Source organism: Oryctolagus cuniculus, chromosome 2, assembly GCF_964237555.1.
Source record: "Oryctolagus cuniculus chromosome 2, mOryCun1.1, whole genome shotgun sequence".
NCBI lineage: Eukaryota > Metazoa > Chordata > Mammalia > Lagomorpha > Leporidae > Oryctolagus > Oryctolagus cuniculus.
The window spans coordinates 108,804,046-108,829,925 of NC_091433.1; the positions used below are offsets into that span (position 1 = coordinate 108,804,046).

The 25,880-nt window shown below is 48.7% G+C and overlaps 1 protein-coding gene across 5 annotated transcripts in view; it reads left to right on the forward strand.

Moving 5' to 3' along the window:
* The window catches only part of AFF3 (ALF transcription elongation factor 3), a 598,192-nt gene that overhangs the window by 496,317 nt on the left and 75,995 nt on the right, over window positions 1–25,880 (forward strand). For 4 of the 5 annotated variants that reach the window (XM_051842640.2, XM_051842639.2, XM_051842642.2 and 1 more), the window contains one exon: window positions 5,173–5,213. In XM_051842640.2, the coding sequence (XP_051698600.2) occupies window positions 5,173–5,213 (41 nt within the window). The remainder of the gene's footprint in view (window positions 1–5,172; window positions 5,214–25,880) is intronic. The other variant, XM_051842641.2, reaches the window with a different exon arrangement.

Below are 25,880 nucleotides of genomic sequence, written 5' to 3' on the forward strand. Positions count from 1 at the left end.
AAGTCTTAATTCCAGTAACTTAGTCCAGTCCAAGTTGCTCCCCACAACCTAGTGTACATCCAGAAATCTCAAACCATCCTTTGCATGACTGTTATGGATGGGTTTTGCTTTATTGACATATAACAGCTTCAGTCTCATGTATCCTACTATCTATTCAACATACCCATTCGATAGGCAACTAGAATTTCACACACCCAAAACAACCACTTCTCCTCCCTGCTCCTGCACCGTCTTCAGCAGCCGCTGCTCTATCCAGACCCGAGATAGAAGCCAGAAACCTGAAATTCATTCCAGATACCTGCCACATGCAGTCAATCACCAGTTCCCTCAATTTGACCTCCAAAATAAAATGCAGGCTCCCTCCATCTGCACTGTCGCCATGCCCTTCTCTTACCTGTAATGACTGCCATGACCTCAAATGCCGTCCCTTCTCTCCCAAACCCGTTCCCCCATGCAGAAGCCAGAGTGACAGCTGCAGAATGTAAGCCATCTTCCTCACTTCCTACTCTTTTCAAAAATTATTATGGGGCCCCAGGACGTTGTGAAGAATATACAAGCAGCTTCCATGCTTGCTTTATCCAGCTCCCATAACATAAAACCCTCAAGGACTGCCTGTTGTTCATGGATGATAGCCACAGTCCTTCACTTGACCTAGAGAGCCCTTGGGATCGTCCTTATCTTCTCGGCCACAACTTGCAGAACCACACTGCAGTGGCCTCTGCAGATCTTCAGCTGAGCCAGGGTCTAGGCCTGCCTCCAGTCTTGGCTCTCTAACCATTTCTCTGCCTTCCACTCCCATTTCTCTGATCTGATAACTCTTCTTTTCCTTCAAATCCCAGCCTTGTAACTCTTTGGTTTAGTGAATCTACCTTGATCATTCTTTCCAAAGGAGGTTGTCTTCATTAGCCTAACAGTACCCTGTCTTCTTCAGTCATAGCCTTTGTAATCAAGAATAGGGTGTGTGTGTGTGTGTGTGTGTGTGTGTGAGAGAGAGAGAGAGAGACTTTTCTTGTCTGCCCCATGTCCAGACTCTAAGCATGCTATGGCAAGTGCTATGTCTGTTTTATCTGTCATTCAGGCTGAGCCCAGTGTCTATACATAGTAAGTCCTTCATATTGAATTACAGACCTGTCCAGGTGTTAGTTCTGTTTCTGTTGAGTAAGAAATTGAGTCATCCTGGGACTCTTCTGTGTGTCTGCCTCTTGGCTTTGTCCCCCCCACCCCCCAAATCCAGTATCCATGAACTTGTTCTACGCGCGACTCAGTTACAGTAAGGACATTTAATTTCCCCTTTGATTTCCTTTCGATAACAGATTGTGACTTGTAATTCATTTAGCGTACATTGAAACTTGAATACCTACTGATGATGTTCCCAAGCACCAAGCTTGCTACAGTAAAGACAGAGGAGAGATGTCATCTCTCAAGGAGAACCTGGAAAATGACTATTTCTGGCAGAAAGCTTGTTTTGTCTCCTGGAGTTGAGCTTCAGTCATTCATGAATGAATAATGAACTCAAGAAAGATCAATGAAGCCTCCTATTAACCCTCTCCACCTAATTTGCCAAGAACTGAGTAAAAAGAAAGCTGTGAGGAGGAGATGATGAGAGATTTAGGAAGAGAAAATAAGGTTGCTGCAACATACAACTCTTGAAGGAATGAAATTGGGCAATTCATCTAGTTTACTATGAGTAATTTTTCAGACTTCAATCATGAGTCACCTAGGTTATTTTCTTTGCTGTTTAGTTCCAATGTTTATTTCTTTTATTATTTTCCAGCAATAAAATAAAATAGTGTGCAAAACCTGAAGGGTGTTTTGTGAGAGGGGAGGCAGTAAAATAATCTTGGTGGTCTTTACTTTGTCATATGACATGCAATTTTAATCTAATGCCAAAAGGGGTATTTTTTTATTACTCCCCTCAAGGAATGATTTAAAATATTTAGCATATTCTCATCTCCTTTCTTGATGGATGGTGAGTTGTTCTCTGTAAAGTTTTTAATAATGTAGAGTAACTGCAAATTCAATCGTACAATCAAATCAGACGTTAACAATATAGTGGTGCAAGCAACTGATGAGAGCAGGAAGCACTGTGTTGGGGGTGTGGTAATGCGCACCATGCAGGCAGATGAGTGAGGACACACACAGAGATGCTGCGTGCTGACTAGTGGGGAGCCTGGTTGCATAGTCCAGAAGGATCCTTCAGTCCCAGAGTGCTGTCTGTCTGCTATAGGGAAGTGGCCTCTTGTTCTCTGCTCCAGGCTTCCGGCCCACCTTATACAAGGGCCTTCAAAAAGTTTGTGGAAATTGGAATTAGAAGACAAGTTTGTTTTGGTGCAAAAAAAATTGAAACTTGTATATACAAAACATCCTCAAAAAGTGCACAGAAAATGTATGTCGTGAAAAACTGCATGGATGTTAAATTTTTCCTTTTTTTTTTTTTGTTTTGTTTTGTTTTGCATCAAACTTACCTGTTTAGGATGTTGGTTGGGATGCCCACATTCCATATCAGAGTGACTAGGTTCAAGTCCCGGCTACACTTCCTATTCAGCTTCCTGTTAATGCTCCCCCTGGGAGGCAGAGGGTGATGGCTCAAGTACGTGGACTCCTGCCACCCATGTGGGAGACCGGATTGAGTTCCAGGCTCCTGGCTTTGACCTGGAGCAGCCCTGGCCATAGTGGGCATTTGAAGAACGAATCTGCAAATGGAAAATTGTGTGTGTTCTCTCTCCTCACTCTCTCCATCTTCCTGCTTTTCAAATACATTAAAATAAATTTTAAAAACTCATTTTTAAAAAATGGTAACTTTGTCTTTAAAGTCCCTCTCTCCGTGAGCTCTCTAAGGTGCCCTGTGTTGGAAGACCCGAGTGACTTCAGTCCTGCGAAGTCGCTCCCAGCAGGCACCACCACCTGGAAGGCATCAACTCCTAAGCGCTCAGCGGTGGTCCAGCAGCAGTTTCTTGTTTTGTCTTTGCTTTGCTTTGCTATTGCTTTCTAAATCATTTTCTTGCAGGCTATACATCAACATGCACTTTTTCCCTATCATAAAAGTCAGCAGGAGGTATGTGAAGGCATGGGAGAAAAGAGTCAATAGTCTTTTAAATGCTGACAGCCTGAGTCCATCTCCCTGCCTGAGAATTCACATGGCCAAGGCAGAGGCTTCAGTGGAACTCGCTTGTGATGCCTGCTACCCCAGGGAGACTCTGTCCCCTGTGCCTCCCTGCTGATCTGATGTAAAGAGACGACTAATAATAGCTTCCACCTCTTTTCGGGAGTTCTGAACACTTCATGTCGATTCAGCCAAGCAGAGTCAGGAGGAGAGAGAGTGTAGTTCTTTTGCAGTGTAGCTGCCGGAAGTGAAAGCTGTCTTGCAGGATGAGAACAGAGCCTCCGGGGGACAGTGGCTGCTGCCGCCCATCAGCAGCTGGTGTGGACTTTGAAATCCATGCATCATTTTTTCATGCCACACATTTCCCGCCAATTTTTTTGAAGCCCCCCACCCACATACACAGATTCGAAAATGCCCAAATAAATGGTCTTTATCTCCATTTTCCACGAGTACTTGGAAGCACCCCAGTTACTGTAACTCAGTGCTTTCTTAAAGTAGTTTTGCGACACTAGAATGCCAGGACAGTGAGCCGTAAGCCGCAGCGTCCAGGGAACAGGAACGGGGCAGTAACGTTGGCTTACTGGATCCTCCCGCGTCCCTTTCAGAGAAGGAGAGGGCAGTTTGGAAATGGAGGCGATGGTTGAGGGCCACAGTTAGGGCCCAAGACAAATGACTGGTGAGACCTGTCCCAGGGTGCCAGACTCCCAGTCCCTAGCTGATGAGATCCAGTGGTTCTTCCTTGATCAATGTTGTGTCACTTATAGAAATTGGACTGATTGGAGGACATGGAACTGACACCTCGTGGATGTTTTGTTTCTATAGCAGGAGTAGTGGTTCTGATGTGTCATTTTTTCTAATCTGAAGTTTGTTCTGTCTTCTGTCTCGGTGTGATAAGGCAACAGTATGGGCAGTACTTTGCTGTCCCTGGCAGACAGCAAATGGACAGGCGGTTTGTGCAAAGTGGAAGTGATCACGGGCACTCTGCTTATTTCCTGGTGCACCCCAAGGAAGCCATGGCCATCAGCATGCCCTTCATCTTCCTTAGCCTCGGGGTGCCCTGTGATGCAGGCATGTGATGGAAATAGAATAGGCAAGAGACAAGGAAAAGAGAGGACAAAACTGGGAACCGAGCGGAGAAATAGAGGTCTTTTTATTTACTAATTGTTTATCATGGAAATTTTCAGTGCATATATAAAAGGGGTCTTCAGAAAGGTCAAGGGGAATCTAAATGAAAGAACTGTGCACAGATATCAGAAACTTTTGTGCCAAAATAAACCACCTTTTCATTCCATTCTTCCCCATTCAGAAATCCCTTCATACACACACAACCCAACTCTAAGAAGTGAAAAATCAAAAACCAAACCAGTGCATTTGCAATACAAATTGCAAAAAATTTTTTCACTTCACATACAAAAATGCCCAGAATAAATGACTCCCCCCAGAGCTCACCATCTGACATCAGCAGTCACCATCCCAGGGCTGGGCCCACCCTCCGACACCATGCTGTTTTATTTTAAAGCAAACCCATAAACATTTCAATACAGATCTTTAAAGTGATTAAAAAAAAAAGTTGCCACAGGGTCATTCGTATTCCCCCCAAAATCAATAACCCCATGATATTGTTCCAGTTTCCAGCCGTGAAATAAAGTCTCTCAATGAAGTTGAAAAGCAAGTCAGAAATTCCAGCATCATGGGGAAAGAAACTTGTAAGGAACCAAAACATTTTTTTTCTTACAGGAAACGGAATATAAGAATGGGAAAATGATTCCAGGGAGTAAAAACAAAATAACTATGGTCATTGCCAGGTTTCCTGAGACCTGTCCAGCCTCACCTAGGTCAAGAACTTGGCGCTGCCCCAAGCTCGCCCCCTGGTGGCTGGTGCGCCTTGTTTCAGTTAATGCACCAAGAATGTTCTTCGCCTAACAAGACAGGACTCTCTACCGTTGCCAGTAATTTAAAATTTGGCCACCTGACAAAAATGTGTGTAGTACGGATTTTTTTAAAGTGTTGATTGAGCACATAATTTAAAAGTCAGAATATTAAATAAACATCTCTGCCCTTTCTTCCAGCAGGCAGCCCAGAGAACGGGTCTCCGCGCTCTATCTGACAGGTACATTTTGTCATTTTTATGAACTATAAATTGCTTTATGAAACATTGAGCCCTATTTATTGTGGCATATAATTCATAATCGGATTTTGTCCCTAAAGTATCTGTGAACTGGGATGTTAAACATTTTGCATGCTTGGATTTGTCATGCATGTGTGGAGTTTATTACTGCAAAAATCGCCTTGTTGTATTTCATATAAAGTATGAAGAATCCCTGGTTGTGCAGTGAAACAGGAGACAAGAAACTTAGGGGGAAAGGCCTGAACGGCGTAGTGCATTATGGACTTTGGAACTGGCAGAGAGCTCGGCTCATTTTTCAGACGGAAGTGCTCCCTTTGCTCTGAGGGGTTGCTGCCGGGTTTTGCCGTATCATGTCAGCAGGTGCTCTCGATTCTTGCATGAGGTTCTCTGCACCTGAGTTGGCCCGGCTAGCTTTGGCTTGCACTGTTGAGTTTCACCTGCGTTACTGATAGTAAGACGTAAGCCTCATCGAGAAAGACACTTGAGCTGTGTTGCACATCCTACTTTGCCTGAGAGACTGCAGAAAGACCAGGGAGCAGAGAGATAGGGGTAAAGTGGAACAGACCCTGTGGTTTGGTTTGGTGATTTTTTTTCCTTAGTGAGGTGTGTGTGTGTGTGTGTGTGTGTAAGACCCATCAGGAGTCTTACAAGTATCCCCTCGCTGGCTGGCAGGTGCCTCTGTGTTGTCTCACTAACCTTTCCCCTCCCTCCCTTCCTCTTAGTAAAGTGATCAGTATTTGACTGCGTAAACCAGCCCAGTTCAGTGCTTCTCCAAGGAAAATACCTGTCACTTAGGCGACTTACCTGGTGGGCATGGGCGAAAAGCATTTTCTCGATGGTGGCAGGCTGAGCCCGAGTATTTTTATTTCAGTGGAAAACCCTTCCCCATGACAACCACACAAGCCTGCGTGCTCAAAGACTAGCTGGCCCGCGATCGACTGGAGTTGCTACTGGGGTTTTCATAAAAGCTGATGACTTACTGCTTCTCAGGCTGTTGGTGGAAGGAGGAGAGGCTCTGGATCAAAACTCATGTAAAATCGGACACAGGAATGCCTTTCCTAGACATGTTTCTTTTTTCCCTTTGATTTCTCTTCTTAAGCAAGCGATTCCTTCGACAAAATGCACTGAGAAGCAGGGAGAACCCGTAGTTTACAGTGCTGTGGCATTCCTAACAAGTACAAGAACTCTTTTGGGGGATGATGAAATGCTGTGAAATTAGATTTGGGTGGTGGTTGTAGAGCCCTGTTAATATGCTTAACAAAACCAACGAATCACACCCTTTAAATGGGTGAACTTTATAGTCTATAAATTACATTTCAATAAAGCTACATAGATACATACAAAATGTCACAATGACCTTTGGGGAAATGAACCAAAACCTATTTAAGGAAAATGGGGGGTCCCTTGGAAGGCATGATTGCAAATATAAAGAAACTAGGGCTCGTCCATTCAAAGGCTTCCTCCCCAAAGACACAGGGCTTTGTCCTGTGTTGGAGATGTGCATGGATTTTCATGGCAAGCTGTGCCCTTGCCCTTGACATTCCTCTGTCACCCAAACCCTGTACAGGATTGTTCTCTGCCCAGAAGCAACGGTTCCCACCGCCACCAACCACCCTTCCTGTAAACTTCTCTCTCTCTTTGAATATAATAGGGCACCTCTGCCCGTCAGCCTCGCGGGTTTTCTGTTCATGGCTGGAGGAGTTTGGCTCCTTTCACAGTGATCGGTCGACTTCTGCTACTGTTCTAGTGATGCAGTTTTATAAGGCTGCCTTTCAGTGGTTTTCTTTATTTTTTTTAAGATTTATTTATTTATTTGAAAGGCAGAGTTACACAGAGAGAAAAAGGAGAGGCAGAGACAGAGAGAGGTCTTCCATCTGCTTGTTCACTCCCCAATTGGCCGCAATGGCCAGAGCTGGGCTGATCCAAAGCCAGGAGCCGGGAGCTCCTTCCAGGTCTCCCATGCGGGTGCAGGGGCCCAAGGACTTGGGCCATCTTCTACTGCTTTCCCAGGCCACAGCAGAGAGCTGGATCAGAAGTAGAGCAGCCGGAACTTGAACTAGTGCCCATATGGGATGCCAGCACTGCAGGCGGCGGCTTTACCTGCTCCACCACAGCACCGGCCCTACTCTCTGGCTTTTCATTTCAGGGCATGGAAGTCATTTCTATAAGTTATATTATTTGTAATAATTCGGTGCTGCAGTTTTAAGCTCTCCTTCAAAATGATGACTTAGAGCATCAACGGAATTAATTTGGGCTCATATTTTCGGGACTTTTTTTTATAAGTAAGGGAAGTCATGTTACTTGTTTGTTTGTTAGTTATTTGAAAGGGAGAGAGAGATCTTCCATCCACTAACTCACTCCCCAAATGCCTACAACAGCTGGGGCTATGCCACACTGAAGCCAGGAACCTGGAACTCAGTCCAGGCCTCCCCTCCTGTGTGTGTGGCGAGGATGCAGCCACTTGAGCAGTCACCTGCTTCCTCCCAAGAAGCACATTAGCAAATCACTGCACCAAATGCCTGCCCTAAGAGCTTGGGTTTTTTCTGTCTATAGAATGCTGACAGCCGGCACCGCGGCTCACTAGGCTAATCCTCTGCCTAGCGTCGCCGGCACACCAGGTTCTAGTCCCGGTCGGGGCACCGTATTCTGTCCCAGTTGCCCCTCTTCCAGGCCAGCTCTCTGCTGTGGCCTGGGAGTGCAGTGGAGGATGGCCCAGGTCCTTGGACCCTGCACCGCATGGGAGACCAGGAGAAGCACCTGGCTCCTGGCTTCGGATCTGCACAGCACACCAGCCGCAGGGGCCATTGGGAGGTGAACCAATGGAAAAGGAAAACCTTTCTCTCTGTCTCTCTGTCCACTCTGCCTGTCAAAAAAAAAAAAAAAAAAAATGCTGACTTATCAAGTGACTGATGTCATATCTATCATGTTATTCTTTCGAGTAACCAGTTTTCTCTAGCAAAGTGACCCTGGTGACTCAGGGTCACCCTACTGTGTGACGCTCCTGATACCCTGTCTCTCTCTCAGAGGCACCTCGGGGGTAGGGGGATGGGGTTGAGTGAAGATTTCCCACCTTCCCGAGCTGGAACTCCCCCCCCCCCCATACCGCTGGCTTCTCAGAGCTTGGCGTTGCTCTGTGATGCATGTGTTTTCACAGACAGTTCCGTTTGCTAACCTGTTTTTTGTTTTCAGCCCCTTACACCTCTTTCTGTAAAATTCCATCATGATTAGGCAGCACTTCCACATTCATCATAGGGAAAAAGACATCTTTCAAACCTGAAAATGGACTTCCCGCATCCTGCAATTCTGGAAAAGGGCAGAAAAGCCCACACTGGCTCTGGCCACGCCAGCACAGGCCCCCATCCTCCTGCGGGGCCTCTGTGTCCTGCTAGTTGGCTCTTCCATTTCTACTTTGATTTGGCCTCAACTTGATAGCCTAGGTACACAAGGATGATTTACTGCTTTCCCAAATAATGGGAAAAGGAGGCGAGCAGCGCAGGAAGAAGTGGCAAAATTCTCAGCCTGGTAAACAAGCCAGTCACAAGAAAGTCTTACGCAAGAGTAGAGCCGTTTTGTTGCAAGGTTGGGGTTGGTGGACGGGTGTAGGAAGCCGGTTGTTGGTCTCTGTCTCCCTGTAAGGAAGGCTGCCTTCAGAGCTTTGAGACCAAACCTAATGAGGCCAATTGTAAGGATGAGAAGGCATCGCTTCCCTTTCTCTTTCTGAGGGGGGACAGGGATTTCACCCCTTTGGGGTGCTGGAGGTTAGAGAATGTCCACATGTCTTCTGGAGGTCAGTCCCGTCCACCTTCTCGTCCCTCAGAGTTTCCCAGTTTATTTTCTTGAAAGGCTTCCAGCACAAATCCAGCGTCTGGCAGCTTAGACTGTGTGCCTTAAGGTTCAGGAAGTTGAGGTAGGCATTTGGGACACTGCATCCCACATCAACGTGCCTCGGTTTGAGTCCCGGCTCTGCTTCTGATTCTAGCTTCCTGCCCGTGCACCCCCAGGAAGGCGGCGTGTGATGTCTCAGATGGTTAGGTCTTGCTGCCAACCACGTGGAAGACCTGGATTGAGTTCCAAGCTCTTGGCTTCTGCTTGGCTCAGTCTTGGCTGTTAGGTGCATTTGGGGAAATCAACCAGTAGATATAAGATCTCTTTCTGTTTGTCTTGTCTATCTTGTCTGCCTTTCAAATAAATTTAAAAAACAAAAAAACCTTAGAGAGTGGGAGAGAGGAAGTTAGGTTCATGAAGTCTTTTGTGATCAGTATACATTCTTAAACAATTAAAGCCCTGATGCTTTCTTGACCTAAATTTTAAAAAACCACCTGTGATCACTTCCAAAGAAAATCTTTTTGCCTTATTTCTTTTCCCTAAATGAGTTCACGTTTCAGCGAGAACAGCCACAGTAATACTGCAGGTTGACGGGATCACTGTGGCAGGGCAACCTGGGAATTCAAACTGCAGCCCAGCTAACTCATGCCTTCTGCCTTGCATGGACGGGAAGGGTTGTATGGGGGAGGGATGGTGCATGGTTTGTTCTCTTCCACTCCTCAGTGTGGCATTGTTTCATCTGCCTTGTTTTATCTCATTGAGAGCCAGCTAGTACCCCCAAATACTGGGAAAAGGGGACAACCAGAGCAGGACGAGGTGGAAAAACTCTTGGCCGGGTAAACAAGCCAATTACAAGAAAATCTCAGTTGGCAAAGCGGCACTGTGCTTGTTACTTATCCACTCCTTGTAATCCTATGCACCTCCCAGTGTTCTTTCTTCACACGGGTCATCGTATTCCATGCTGGGAGGGAGAGGTGGGGAGAAAAGGGGTAGATGAGCCTGAGGCTCGTTTATAAAGGTGTGTCTTTGGCGTGAACCCTCTGCAGGGCGGGCGGAAGCTGCTGCATCACTGGTAATGTGGAAAATATGCAAAGTGCTGTTGGGGAGACGGAAGGCTGTGCGTGCAGCAGATGAAGCGCCTTGAATACGATTAACTTCCCCTCCTAAGTAGTAAATAGTAGATAACCGTGATAGAAAAGGGCTTCGCGTGATTTATCAAGCTGAGCGGCTGTGCATTTGCAGAGACGCTGGAGGTCAATCTTGAAATCTAGGGCAAGAGGAGCACTAAGAAATTGCCGGGACTAAGAAGTTAATCATCGCCTTGGACTACTTCCATCTGTCTCGGAGCGACAGATCCGCCGCACCGCGAGCAGGCGTGCTTTATAGCAGCAGATCAGGAATTCATATTTTTCTGTGAAACCTCAAGCATCATTTGTAGTAACTTGGGTTTTATAAAAATGGAGCATAATTTCATCTGAATAAATCACATGCAGCTGGAAATAGGAGAAGCTGCAAAAAATGGTTCTTTAAAAAAAAAAATGAGCAAGAAAGCCAACATGAACGCAGTTGTTGAAGCGATGACACTCGGAGGGCACGAATGGCCGTGTGGCTAAATTGTGCATATAATCATCCTCTGAAATGTCAGCCTGCAACTCCAGCAGTGGCCACATTTTTATAGCCTTGGAGATGCATCGCCAGACTGTAACCTGTCTGCCCATCTGGCAATATCTCAGGTCCAAGATCCATTTATATTGAAATCCAAACAGCTGCCATTGGTTTATTCATTTATTCCACTAATATTTACTGAGTGCATCCAGCAGGCTCTCTGTATGGGGTGTCATGCTGGGACTGGGGGTGCGGTGGTGAGAGGCAGCCCTGTGCCTGTGCTCATGGCTTCACCCTCCAGAGGGGGGTCGCCTTTGTATGGAAAAGGCCCTCTTCCTGCTCAGGCAATTGCTTTTTCTCAAATACATCTCCTGCATCAGGTACCCATGTTTCCCCTTGGGGGAGGGTGTTATTAAATAGGTATAGAAGAAAGAACCTAAAATTAAGGGAGTTTTATCTCCATGTAGGTAAAAAAAATGTGTCCAGAAAGGAGCGGGGTGTGGAAGCTGGATGTGATTCCATAGCAAGGTGGGGAGGGCAGGACAGGAGGACTGTCTTCAGCTTCACCTTCCTGACCTCTTGTCCACACGACCAGCTTCAGCCAAGCAAAGGGAACATGTTGGAGCTGACCAGCCAGAACCTTCCCAGCCGCTCAGTCCCTGCCAGTGTGAAGAGACAGTCAGAATTGCCAGGCACTACTAATAGCTGGTCTCTTCTTAAAGGGGTTTTTTAAAAAAAAAAAAAGGAGGGGCACTTTTCAGAAAGGTTTACGCTTCCAACTTGAAGATGTTAAGGTAGCACAATGACAGGTCTGGGTCAACTGTGCCTTTAGGTCCCACATTCTCCCCAAAGCAAAGGCCTCCTTATAAAGCAGGCTTTGTAGTACACCCTCAGAATTAGCCGGCCACAGCTCACTAGGCTAATCCTCCACCTTGCGGCGCCGGCACACTGGGTTCTAGTCCCAGTCAGGGCGCCGGATTCTGTCCCGGTTGCCCCTCTTCCAGGCCAGCTCTCTGCTGTGGCCAGGGAGTACAGTGGAGGATGGCCCAAGTGCTTGGGCCCTGCACCCTCATGGGAGACCAGGATAAGTACCTGGCTCCTGCCCTCGGATCAGCGCGGTGCTCCGGCCGCAGCGCGCCGGCCGCGACAGCCATTGGAGGGTGAACCAATGGCAAAAGGAAGACCTTTCTCTGTGTGTCTCTCTCTCTCTGTCCACTCTGCCTGTGAAAAACAAACAAACAAACAAACAAAAAAAAACAAAAAAACCTTGAGCTGTGGAAAAGAGCTTTAGGCACTATCATATCTACTGTTTATCTTATTACTCTTATAACCCCAACAGAAAGGGAACACCCATTTTACAGATGAGAAAACTGAGGCTTATACAAGTGAAGAGACACCTCGAGCCACAGGGTGGCAGAGAGAGAGTTAGGACTCGATGCCAGTGGGGTTCTCTCATCCCTTTTCTGACAGCAGTAGAGCAGGTGGCTTGGGCCATAGTTTGCATCTTAACATTGTCTCGTCCCTGGTTATCTTTTTATCTCTAGCACCTAGCGTGGTAGCTGGGAATGAGGCAGTATAATCAGGTATTTGCTGAATGAAAGCAAGCCAGGGACACGTGAGTGAATGACTCATCGGTGCTTTGTAGTGATACAATGGCGACTTGGGGCTTAAAATAGGAAATCATTTCCAGGGACTCTGGCTATCTCTGTCTCTAAAATTAATTAATTAAAAATTATTCAGTCCTACAAAGAGGCTTAAGAGAGGAAAATAATAGAATATTGGTTTAATGTCTGAAACAATTAATCACTGAAACAATTTAATGTCTGAAACAGTAACCGAGTTTTCACCTTGACATTCTAGAAAAACACGTATCAACAATCCCCAGGGAGAGTTCCTTGCTGTGTGGCTCATAGCACGCCTATCTGTAGCACGTTCTAATAGAACCTGTTCTCCCCGAAACCCAAGTCACAAGTCTCTGGTACTGGGCGAGGTACATGCCATGCCTGTAGAGTTGACTTCCTACTTGGCTCAGACAGAAAAAGCATCCTAAAAGTCATTTCCTGACACTTTTCCAGCTGCTGTCCAAAGACTTGGCCTCATTTTGTTCATTGCAAGGTCGATCATGCTTACTGTTGCAGAAGCAAGCAGCACTTCTCAGGTAGCATAGGGAAGCGTCGGTAGAAACTGCTGTGGTTTGTGGGGAGAGAGAGAGATGCTGTGTGGGTCCCTGTTCTGTAGCAGGGCTCAATGTGACCACCTGTAGGAATGGAGCCCCTGAGCCCCCTTGCTCCTTGCCACGCCCGTGTCCCTCACACCCCTTGGGTGGCTCTTTGCTCCAGCAGCTGTATTAACAACATGGGCAGGCGTAGGCTGTCAGGTCCACATGCAGCTTTAAAAAGCCCCGCTAGTGCTAATTTCCACAATAAAATGGAATGGCTCCAGAGAAGCTGTTGAGTTCTAACAGGTAAATAATACACATTTTAAAAGGTCCCAAACATGTATTTTAAACAATGGAAGAGAGTAGGCTGGAAGAAGTTACAGTCATTTGAGTAAATAAAGAAGAGCTGCATAAAGCCGTTAATAGCCCTTTAAAATGGCAAAGAGGGTTTGGGGATGTCTAAGGATTAATACATACTTGTTGGCCCAGGAGGAGGCAGCAGGAGGGGCTCTGGGTGCAAGGGAGCTTTAACCCCTTGAGTTAATGCACACAATTACCAGGCCCCCTTGGAAACAAGCAGAATGAGCACATTCAGTGTGCATGTCCTTAATGTCGCTGAAGTATACACTGGAAATTGGTTACCATGGCCAAGTTTATGGTGTGTGTGTTTTACCACAATTAAAAAAAAAAAAAAAAAGAAAAGAAGAAATAAATGGATCTCTCTGGAGATAAAGTTGAACACCCCCAATCCAAAACCCAAAGTGCTCCAAAATCTAACACTTTCTGATTGCCAGAATGACACAAGTGGAAAATTTCCTTCCGCTTCATTTCATGCACAAAATGATTTTAAAATATTGCATGAAATTACCTTCAGGTTATGTCCAGAAGATGTTTATGAAGCATAAATGAATTGAGAGCTGGCGCCTCGGCTCACTAGGCTAATCCTCCACCTTGCGGCGCCGGCACACCGGGTTCTAGTCCCGGTCGGGGCGCCGGATTCTGTCCCGGTTGCTCCTCTTCCAGGCCAGCTCTCTGCTGTGGCCAGGGAGTGCAGTGGAGGATGGCCCAAGTCCTTGGGCCCTGCATCCGCATGGGAGACCAGGAGAAGCACCTGGCTCCTGGCTTTGGATCAGCGTGGTGCGCCGGCCACAGCGGCCATTGGGGGGGTGAACCAACAGCAAAGGAAGACCTTTCTCTGTCTCTGTCTCTCTCTCACTGTCCACTCTGCCTGTCAAAAAATAAAAATAAAAATAAATAAATAAATTGAGTGTTCAGATGTGAGTCTCATCCCCAAGATATCTCTATCTCACTATGTAAATATGAATACTCCAAAATTTAAAAAATAAAAAAATCCAAACCACTTCTGGTCCCAAGTATTTGGATAAGGGCTACTCAGCCCGGCGCAGGATTCGAAGTTCTCAGGATGGCTTCCTTTCTCACAGTGCAGGAGTGGGTGGCCACCATTCTCTCCCTCCCCCGCTAGAGTGCCGGAGGTTCAGCCTGGCCATTCCTCCTTGCTTTCTCTGCTACTGGAAGAGAGAGCCCTGGTGGTAGCCCTGGCCCCCTGTGGAGGGGTGCATCCAGACAGTGATCAGCCCATCGTCCCTGCCCTGCTCCTGTAGCTGGGTGCCTGTGACCACGAGGAAACAAAGCTACCTGGCGACTCCCAGGTCCACCAGGCTCTTGGTAAGTCACTGGCACAGGAAGTAGGACAATCCTTTTAGCCACTGGCTTTGACCCAGCGCCATCCCACACTGTGTTCCCTCTTCACAGCTCACCTTCTCAGATTAAATAGCTAAAGCTACTGGAGGTAAGATGCTTCAGCCACCCATCCACTTTTCCTTAGTCTTTGTCACTGTGTCACATTCTTTTTGAACAACCACGTGGCTGTCTCTTCTTGATGAACAGCAGTGGTATACTCTGTCTCACGTGTCTGATTAATTAGCATTTTTACTTAAATTTAGATCCAAAAAAAATTTCAATGGACCCTGTACACATGACATTTCAAAGTTAGAATTGAGATAAAACTACTGGGTGCTTAGCATAGGTTTCAATATTTGTCACTGCGATCTACCCTAATTTTTTTTTTAAGATTTATCTATCTATTTGAAAGAATTACAGAGAGGCAGAGGCAGAGAGAAAAAGTTCTTCCATCCACTGGTTCACTCCCCAGATGGCGGCAATGGCCAGAACTGTGCCTATACGAAGCCAGGAGCCAGAAGCTTCCTCCGGGTCTTCCCGCATGGGTGCAGGGGCCCAAGGACTTGGGCCATCTTCCACTGCCTTCCCAGGCCACAGCAGAGAGGTGGATCGGAAGTGGAGCAGCCGGGACTCGAACCGACGTCCATATGGTATGCCGGCACTGCAGACCAGGGCTTTAACTCACTGCACCACAGCGCCGGCCCCTACCCTATTCTTTTTTTTAAAAAATCGTATTTGTAAGGTGTATTTGTACACCTGTGCCTTTCTGAGTAAAAGTCAAGAACTTGTTCTGCCTACGCGGGGCTGGTGGTGGTCAGTTCATCAGACGCTTCCAGCTGATGCCGTGGGGGAGATAAAGCCTGTGTCATTTTGCACACGTGGCCATCATTCTCACCAACCCAGATCTCGGAAGTGGCACTGAACCTAAAAGAAACTCAAGGACCACAGAGAATATATGTGACGGGAAAATCAAAGGCGAACCAGAGGGTCGCATTCGAAGTGCACATGTGTGTTACTGAGCCGCCGATGCCCCAGTCTTTCGGGCTGTCTGTGCCCGCGGGACGTGGAGGTACAGATGGAGGAACATCTGTGGTTGGCGACTGGGTTTAAGGCCAACAGATAGACTGGGGTGTTGCGGGCCTGGTTTTGGTTTCTGTTTCATTTTTATTGCTTTGTTTTGTTTTTGTTTAAAACCAAACTACTTAGCTGCTTAGATGGGAGTTTATTTAAATTGCATTGCCAGTGCAGCTCTGTTCTGTTTTAAATCTCCTTTTGTTGGACAACACTGGCCGAAGTCCATGGCGTCTTCTTCCTCTGGCTTTAAGAGCCTTTCAGAGCCGCACCTCCCCCTCCCCTTTGTCCGCCCCCTTTCCCACCCTGGACCCGTCCTGCCCCGGGGCCATTTGGCTGTCAGGACACGAGCCACAGAGCCAGCTGGAGTGAGCACCCCTCCAGCTGCTGACTCTGGATGCAGGCCTGCGCCTCCTGGGACCCGCCCTCGGAGGCAGCCTTGGATCAGCCGCCCGCGATGACTGCATTTTGGAGCCCTCTGAGCCCCCCTGCTGCTGTGGCAAGGTTAACGTGCTCCCCGTGAAGTGGAGCACCCTGACCTTTCCCACTGCGTCCCGCTCCCTCCCAGTGCTGTCCCGGGCCGGCTGTCCGCGGTATCCTCCCATAGGTCTGAGCTGGAGTCTCCTCTCTGTCTGCTTCCCCCACACTCAGCATAGCCATGCCCAGTGCGCCGAGGGCAGAGCAGCTACTTGGAGAGGGCAGGCCGTGGCCCCTTTCATCCATCTCAGACCAAGTTGACCTGCTTGCTGGAACCAAGCTTGATGAAGTCCAGCCCAGGCCAAGAGTCTGAAGCCCCGGCAGCCGTCCCCTCGGCCTGCCAATGGCCCTGTTGCCTCTGTTCACAGCCAGAGAGTCGGGGAGCCACATCAGGCCAGGGTTCCTCATCTTTAAATGGAGACAGTCACCCTGATTCAGCTGGCTAATCCTGGTGCTGGGAGGAGCCAAGGAAAACACGGCCATGGACACTATGTGAGCACAGTTAGTCATCTGAGGAAGTATGGGAAAGAGGTCCAGGCTGTCTCTGAGTCATGGCCCCAGCCGTGAGCTCTTTAATAGAAAGATGTGGGCTGGGCCTCTGCTGTTGTTGGAAGAGGACCACAGAGCCAGGTGATAACCCTTCCTTCTCCCACAAGGCCTGGTTGTCTTTGGGCATTTTGTTGCCTCGTGGCCACTTACCCATCGATCTATCTGTTTGTTTATTAGAGATGCAAAGAGGGAGAAAGAGACAAAGCTCCCATCCTCTGTTCACTCCTCAAATGCCCACAACAGGCAGGACTGGGGCTGGTCAAAGCCAGAAGCCAGGGACTCAACCTGAGTCTCCCACATCAGCTGCTGCCTCCCAGGGTACACACCAGCAGGAAATTAGAATCAGGAGTAGAACTGAGGTTCTAAGTCAGCCTCTCCAACATGGGATGTGAGTGTTCCAACCAATGTCCTAACCTGTAGGCCCAGTACCCCCCCACACACACACACCCATGGCCTCATGCTGGCAGCCAACCAATGTCCTAAACTGTAGGCCCAGTACCCACCAGCCCGCACCCATGGCCTCATGCTGGCAGCCCTGGGTCCTGTCCCTGGGGCTTGCTGTACATCCCATTTCATCCCAGACACCCTCTGGTGCAAGTGTCATTATCCCCATTCTACACATAGGGGGACTGAGGCCTTGAGTGCACACAGCAAGGTGTGGAGCCAGCTAGACCCAGGCTTGTGGGTCACAGTGTGGCCTTGGGCAGGGAGGACCTGACGGAGCTGATTGCCTGAGAGTCGTATCATTTCTCCACCCTACCGGATCCCCTGCCAATAGGGCAAAATCCAACTCTGTCCCAAGTCGTGCCTATAGCACGCAAGCTTGAGCGCCTCTCATGGGGCCAAGGGCTCCTCTGTTCTCCCGCTCAGGTGGGTGGATGCTTGCTGGGGGCTTGCCTGTAGAACGAGTCTCACCCAGTCCTCTTCTATCCAAGGACATAGATAGATGTAGGGAGTCCAGCTGAGCTTCTGTGTTCACTTAAGATAGAAGGCAAAACACTTCAAAAGCGCGGTGGTCACATTGAAACAGATTTATTCGATGAGAAAAGGAGAGCCGAGCCGACGTTCTTTCCTGAGACTTAAAATCGTTCGGTGTTTCTCCGGAACCTTCCCCACATATGGTTGCTTTGGGGGTGGGCGCTGCGAAGTGAAGCTCCAGGCCAAAGGGAGCCACACTGACCCTGGGTATCCGGGGGGCACAACAGAGGGAGCTCCACCAACTAGCTCGGCGTCCTTTGAGCCTCGGCTCTGTCCCACACGTTTTGTGACTCCCAGGACAGAAGTTTTCATTCTCCCACCTGTGCTGTTCCTTCTGGTTGGAACAGTTCCCTTTGTCCACTCCTTCCTGCCCCCACCCCCAGATTCCCTGCTCTACCCCTACGGTGGCTCACAGCTCAAACATCTCCCCAAGTCCACTCCCCTCCGTCTGCCCGTGCAGCTCCCTCCGCCTGCCTCTTGGTGGCGCTCAGCGCTGTTGGCTGGAGCTGCTTCATTTCCGGGACCTTGAGTTCCTTCTTAGGCTCGCCAGATCTCAACCCCCAGCACAGCGGCTGGTGCTCAGCCCCAGAATAGAATTTTTTGACAGGCAGAGTGGACAGTGAGAGAGAGACAGAGAGAAAGGTCTTCCTTTTGCCGTTGGTTCACCCTCCAATGGCCGCCATGGCTGGCACGCTGCAGCCGGCGCATTGCACTAATCCGAAGGCAGGAGCCAGGTGCTTCTCCTGGTCTCCCATGTGGGTGCAGGGCCCGAGCACTTGGGCCATCCTCCACTGCACTCCCTGGCCACAGCAGAGAGCTGGCCTGGAAGAGGAGCAACCAGGACAGAATCCGGTGCCCCAACCGGGACTAGAACCCGGTGTGCTGGCGCTGCAAGGCAGAGGAGTAGCCTAGTGAGCCGTGGCGCCGGCCAGAATTTGTTTTTCAGAATCTGTTTATCTCATCTGTCAGGTGATAGCATTGTTGTCAGCCCTTTGATTACCTTGATGAGTGCTGAGGGTAAAGTGAACCACGCCTTTCTCCCTCACCCCCGTTTACCCCCTTTTAGCAATGGCAGGTGACTGCTCTCCAGTAGTGACTAATGTGATTAGGTACACAATTGAGCAGTGATAGTCAATGTTATGTCAAAAAAGCAGTCACTGACATGGCAGTTTTCATTTAAAATGTTTATGTATGTATGTATTTGAAAGGCAGAGTTAGAGAGAGAGAGAGATCTTCCATCTGCTGGTTCACTTCCCTAAATGGCCGAAATGGCAGGGGCTTGGCCAGGCTGAAGCCAGGAGCCAGGAGCTTCTTCCAGGTCTCCCACGTGGGTGCAAGGGCCCAAGGAGTTGGGCCACCTTCCGCTACTTTCCCCAGGCTATTAGCAGGGAGCTGGATCAGAAGTAGGGCAGCAGGGACTCAAACTGGCACCCCTATCAGATGCCAGCATCGCAGGTGGCAGTTTTACCTGCTACACCACAAAATGGCCCCAAAGATAAGCTTACTTTCGATGCAAAAAAATTTGAAATGCAGGCATGATTATTTTTTAATGACACACATTTTCCATTAATTTTTTGAAGAACACTCATGTGCACGAATTTCAAAAAATTTTGTAGTAAAGTCACTTATCTTTTATTTCCATTTTCTATGAACTTCTGGAGTTCCTTGATGAGTGATCAGCAAGGGGAATTCAAACACCTGGGTAGCTGGGTAGGCAATAAGCAGGCACTGGGGCCCCAGAGGGCTTGTTGGGAGCTCTTCTACAAAGCCGGGCACTCTGGGCATCGGTATCTCTATTCCATCTCAGACCTTGGGAGTCTGAGGAGGGCACAGGGGCAGCATTCCCTATGTGATTCCCCGAACTGATTATAGTGCACCTCAATCCCTGCCCATGCCCCAGTAAAATCATGGGTAGTGTTTCCTTCTCTCTTAAAAGCATCCTGTTTTAAGCTACAATGAGGGACTGGAACTGTGGCATAGTGAGTAGACCCGCCACCTGCAGTGCTGGCATCCCATATGGGTGCTGGTTCCAGACCTGGCTGCTCTACTTCCAATCCAGCGCTCTGCTATGGCCTGTGAAAGCAGTAGAAGATGGCCCAAGTGCTTGGGCCCCTGCACCCGCGTGGGAGACCCAGAAGGAGGCTCCTGGCTCCTGGCTCCTGGCTTCAGATCGGCGCAGCTCTGGTGGTTGCAGCCATCTGGGGAGTGAACCAGTGGATGGAAGACTCTCTCTCCTCTCCTCTCCTCTTTCTCTCTCTCTCTCTCTGCCTCTGCCTCTGCCTCTCTGTGGCTCTGCCTTTCAAATAAATAAATAAATCTTTAAAAAGCTACAATGAAATACCACACCCATTGGGACAGCAACTGAAGATCAATAAATGCTGGGAAAATTCTGTAGAAATTAGAACCCTTGTTCACGGTTGGTAGGAATGGTAAAACGGTGCAGCTGCTGTAGAAAAGATGATGGTGGTTCCTCAGAGATCCAGAGTAGTCCCATGCTGGATGGAAAGCAGAGACATGAAACAGATGTTTGGGCACCCTGGTTCATAGCAGCACTATTCACCAGAGCCGAGAGGTAGAAGCAACCCATGTGTCCACGACAGGTGAATGAGCCAACACAATTGATACATCTATGCCATGGAATATTATACAGCCTTTAAAAGGAAGGAAACTCTGTCACATGGATGAGCCTTGAGGACATTACACTTACTGAAATGAGCCAGGCACAAAAAGACAGCTACTGTATGCTTCTGCTTTTGGAAGGTACCTAGGCTGCTCCAATTCACAGACTCCAGAAGACGGGGGTTGGGGGGAGAGAAGGGATGAGGAAGTGCTATTTAATGGGCATGGGATTTCAGTTTGGGAAAATGAAGAGCTTCTGAGACTGATTGCACAACAGTGTTTGTGTACCTAACACCGTGGAACTAAAGCCTTGAAAATGGTTACAGTGGTAAGTTTCATGTCGTGTGTATTTTACCACTACTGATGTCTTGGCAGGCAGATGGGGGTAAGTTCAAAGGACAATGTTTGGACTGGGCGCTGATGGGTGGCAGTTCCCACAAGAATTGGGCCACCAATAAAGAGAAACCCAACTGAATCCTTCCACTGACCTGGAGCTGGGGTTCTTTGGCGAGAAGGGCTCGTGGAAGTTTCTGGGCTGCTTGCTCCGGGGACTTCGGAGGCTGGGGAGGAGCATCAGGCACCCAGGGACTCCCTGCGCCTGCACACAGGAGCCCACTCCCCAGCCTGCTGCTCTGGGTCCTCTGCGGCAGCCCCCAGAGCGTCCCCATCTTCAAGACCTGCTAGTGGCTGCTTCCTCCCGCAGTGCCCTCCTGCATTCATCTCCACTGCCCCCGCTGAAGCCTCATGTTCCCCAAGGTCAGTACCTGGCGGGTGGACCCAGGGCACACCTGACCAGGTTTGGCCATTTTGCTCCCAGCTGTGTGGAAGCACTTGCCCCTGCAATTCTCCCCAGGCCTGGAATCCTTCCTACTCGGGGCCTAGTCTCTATCAAGAAGACTTCCTGGCCCCTACATTTCCATCATAGGTGTTCCCAGAGGCCCTTATGGACTATTTTAAGCCTTCTAATAGCATTGCCATTATATAAGTGTTTAGCATTTCTGTGTTAACTTCTCCTATGCAAGCTTTGTGCTGTGTTTCCTTTGTTGTCTTTGCCTCTGGCAATGAACTTTCTGATGAAAATCGTCCACTGGAGGTCTGGATGCTAAAATCCTGGGGGGCCAAGCTAAAAGAAAGGAGCGCTCCCCTCCAGGAGCGAGCTGCAGTGGTCGCCTTTCTGAGGTGTTGGCCCACTTGCTGCCACTTGGGGCAGTCCACTCTGCATCTGTCCTGAGCTGAATGCTGTGTACCCCCCAAATTCACATGCTGAAGCCCTAATTGCCTGTGTGACCCAGTTAAGCGGGACCTTTGGAGGAGAATGAAGGAGTGACAGGGAAGTGTCCCCCTAGAGAGACTGGCATCCTCGTAAGGAGAGGAGGATCCAGAGACAAGGCCACGTGAGCACGCAGCGAGCAGACAGCCACCTGCGTGCCGGGAAGGGGACGCTCCCCAGGAACCCCATCTGTCAGCACGTTAATCTTGGGCTTTCCACTCAAGAGTGTGAGGATGAAGGCTGTTGTTTAAGTCACTCAGTCCATAGGCATTTTCAGCTTGAGTTGGCTAAGACTCCACCCCATCTCCCAGGCCTAAAAAAGGCAGACTGCTTCCAAGACAGAGGAAGGTCTCGGTGACATTGTCCAGGGAAGACACATTGCTTTCCAAGGGAGTTTTCTACCTTTGATGTCGCCTAAGAGTAAGGCTGGCTGCAACAATGAGCATGACCTTGGGAAATGATCTCCAAACTTACAGGTAATGCTTGCTTTCAGTCAAGCACCACAAAGCACGCTCGCCTTTAGTAAACTCCAGCATTAATACCAAGCCTTACTCCAGCATTAATACCAAGCCTGTTCTGTTGTCCAAAGGCCACCGAATGCTGTTTAGGCTGGGCGGAGCTTGGCCACTTTGCACTGAAGACCCTTCAGTGGCTAGCCATCAGTGCGCCTGCACTGGGACGCTGCTGGTACATTTCTTTTTATAGAAATCCCAGTCTCTTATTGTGGCCACGTTAGAGTTCTAAATTAGCCAGAGGGAGTTTCAGTCACCAAGATGTAAACAGGTTTTATTTCATTGGAAAAAAAGTGGTTACATAGGCTTGCCTTTCATCCTTTCCAATCCATTCAAAAGCTCTAAAGGGAAATATTACGACTCAGAGTTCTGTGACTTTGAAAGAGACTCAGATTGATACTGTATCACGGCTTCTCTTTTATCTTCTGACTGTTCTTCCATCGCAATGTCTATTGCATTACGATACTGTTAAAATATGGCTCCAGCGACCTGAAATATGAATTCACGGGCCCCCAAACTTCCCCATCATTGATAAGTTGTAATTAATCCTCTCCCCTGTCACTCCATCCAGAATCCTGTCATACAGCCCAGAAGACACTTTGCAGAATTTCCAGTCAGAAATCTCACGTGCATTGTTCTGTGCCGTGCTGTTTCCAAGTGTCATTCATCTTCCATAAGTCATTCATCCACAAAGACACCCTGAGTGTGTGCTCGGTGCTTGCGACAAGCATCCCCCGCACCATATGTTTTACTTGTGGATGCGTAAGATCACAAGCCTAAGACTTCCAGGGTAAAATGCAGGCACAATGAATGAATAATGCTGTAGTATAAGTACTTGGACGTGTCACTAATCTACTCCTTGTTGATTATTTATCTGAAATTCAAATTTCTCGAGATGCCCTGTATCTTATCTGGCACAAACCTACACAGACCATTTTTTTTGATTGAAAACCCATTCAGTAAGAAAGAAATGTTCTGGTGAAGTATTTGAAGTATCTGTTGGCAATTCCATCAGAAAATGGCACGACTGTTGAAGAGCCATCTGCCTTATAAACCGTGAATGCAACTGAAGTCGAAATTCTTTGTCACCCTTCAAGAGAACTTCCTGGGAAATTAGTTTCCTCTGTTTTTCAGACAGTAGAACAAGCGTGTCACTTTTGGCGGAAACAATGCACAACCGTTGTGGCTTTTCTGTCCATCGGGGTGTTGGCTGTGTGTGCGTGCAGTGTGTGCCATGCGTGGTGCAAGCGTGGGAGGCGTCAGGCCGAGCTCCCGCGGTGCCCCCACCCCCCTCCTGTTCTCTGTAGACCCCGTGCGACTGCAGCCTCAGCTCCGGGCTGACCTTCTGGTGCGACTTTCAGATTTGTATTTTTTGCTGAGTTATTTGTGCCAAGGGCTGTCTGTTTTGATAAAGTGGGAGCTCTTTCTTGCTGCCACGGAGAAGAATTCCAGACCTGTTTCCACGTCTGGGACGAGGCTAACGAGACCTTTCTGTTGACCTCTGCTAACAGCAGGTGATGGGCCAAGGGCCTCCCCCTCTCCTGTCATTTCAGCCTTGGGGCCTCGAAGTCCTAAGGAACAGGGCGGGAGTGGGTGGCATTCCATTTCAAGCTCTATTCCTTAAGCACTGTTACCCCCTTGGTTATCACATTGTATTAATTATTCATTGACTAATTTTTTCCAACAGTAATTAATGAGATAGGTTACACAATGGCGGTGGTAGTAAATATTATAAAGGCAATTACTGAAGTGGTAATTTTAACTCGGAATTATTTTAATTACATGGGACTCCGGCTTATTTAAAATCCTGTCTCCACAGAGCCATCTGTATGTTTCTAAAACTGTCACCACCTTCGTTACCTGGAGATAGTCTGGGGAATATTCTTCCACTTTTATGTTAGGAGAAGCTCTGGGGAGCCAAGCCACGAAGTAGCTGGGTAGATGATAGTGGGAGCCCGGGCTCTGCCGGATCCTGGCACACAGCCAGCACCTGAGTTGTTGTATTTCAGAGGGGCACGAAGGCCAAAGAAACCCACGGCTCCCCTAGGGCCAGCTGCTGTACAGCCTCTCAGGGACTCGTGCTAGAGGGTCCCACCTGGCTTAACGCTCTGTGATGGCCATTTTGAAAATCCTAATATATTTTTTCAATCTGTAGATTTAAATTTATTTATTTTGAAAGGCAGACAGATAGAAACAGACAAACATATACAGAGATTTGCTGTCCAGTGGTTCACTCCCTGCAACAGCCAGGATTGGACCAGGCCAAAGCTGGGAGTTGTGAATTTAATCTAGGTGTCTCCCGTTGGTGGCGGGGACCCAAGTATTTGAGCCATCACCTACTGCCTCCCAGAGCTCACATCAGCAGGACACTGGAATTGGGAGTAGGCCGGGGACTGAAACCTAGGCACTCAGATAGAGGATGTAGGTGTCTAAAGCAGTGTCTTGACCAATATGCCGAATGCACACCCCAAATTTGTGTTTCGTAAGGGAGGTCCAAAGGGAGAATGGAGCGTGCACCAGTGTGTTGAGCTTCAACTTGCACGGAATCCACGTCCCGGGATGGGTTCTCAGCCATGTGCCTCACCTGGGCCCTGGCCCCCCTACCCACCTGGCCCCTCTTCCGCTTGGGGAGTGGTGCATGCCGGGTCAGGATAGGGCACACAGGCCTGGGGCCCGGCCGCAGTGCTTCAGCCCAAGCTGGCTGCACAGTGCATATCCTCCCGTGTTGGTTAGGCTGTTGGGATGCAGAAATGCATGGCTTTGCTTTGCTAGTCCCAGCCAGAACACTGCATGCCTATTCTAGGCTGGCAGGAGAGGAACCTGCAGTCAGGGGGAAAGGGCCCCTGTACAGGTGCCACGCTGCAGGGTAAGGCGCCCAGGTGCCTGTGAGGGTCTGAACTCACCTCAAGGCGTATCCTGATACCAAGAGAAGGAGACATTGAATAGCAAATGAAAATGCTGTGACCAATCAGGAGACCATGGGGGAAAAAATGGCCTTTCTGTTTTAATGGGTGCTGTTTGTCTGGACAGGGAGCTCACGTTCCCAATGTGCACTGGGCCCTGCAAATGATGTACCAGATCCTGGCTCCAGGGATGTGCAAACCAGTTCCTGCCCTTAGTGGGCATTGGAAAAGGCCTTTCTTTTAAGGTTTTAAAATCCTAATGGAGTGCTTCTTTGGAATGTCCCATGTGACACCCTAAAGTCTCCCCATGTGGTTGGATCCTTGGAATTAACTGAAGCATATGTTGTCTGGCATCCTGACGCCTGGCTAAATACTTTCCCCCATTGTCTCTACCCCTGACCACTGAGTCTCCTTGGAGACTCTCCACCTCATCTTTTCTTCCTGGGGAAAAAGCAAAACTTCCTTTGTTTGAAGCAGAATAATTTTTATGACACTTCCTCTTTAAAATTCATTTTGTTTAGTTGAAAAGCAGAGTGACACAGAGAGGGAGAGAGATCTTCTGTCCACTGATTAACTCCCCAAATGGTTGCAGCTATCAGGGCTGGGCCAGGCTGAAGCCAGGCGCCTAGAACTCCATCCGGGTCTCCCATGCGGATGGCAAGGATCCAAGCACCTGGGCCATCTTCTGCTGCTTTCCCAGGCTGTTAGCAGGGAGCTGGATTGGAAGTGGAGCAGCAGGAACTGGCACTGGCACCCTTATGGGATGTCAGCATTGCAGGCAGCAGCTTAACCTGCTGTGCCACAATGCCGGCCCCAAAGCAGAGTAATTCTGATTGCAGAAATGAGCCAAGGTTTGCACCGGGAGCTCCTTGTGTGCAAGGCCTCTTGGTCAACATCATCTTGCCTCTCCCGGTGCTGGTCAGGGCCTGCCCCCGGGGGGCCTGTGTCCATGAAGGAGCACCCTGAAGCCCCGGCTTCTCC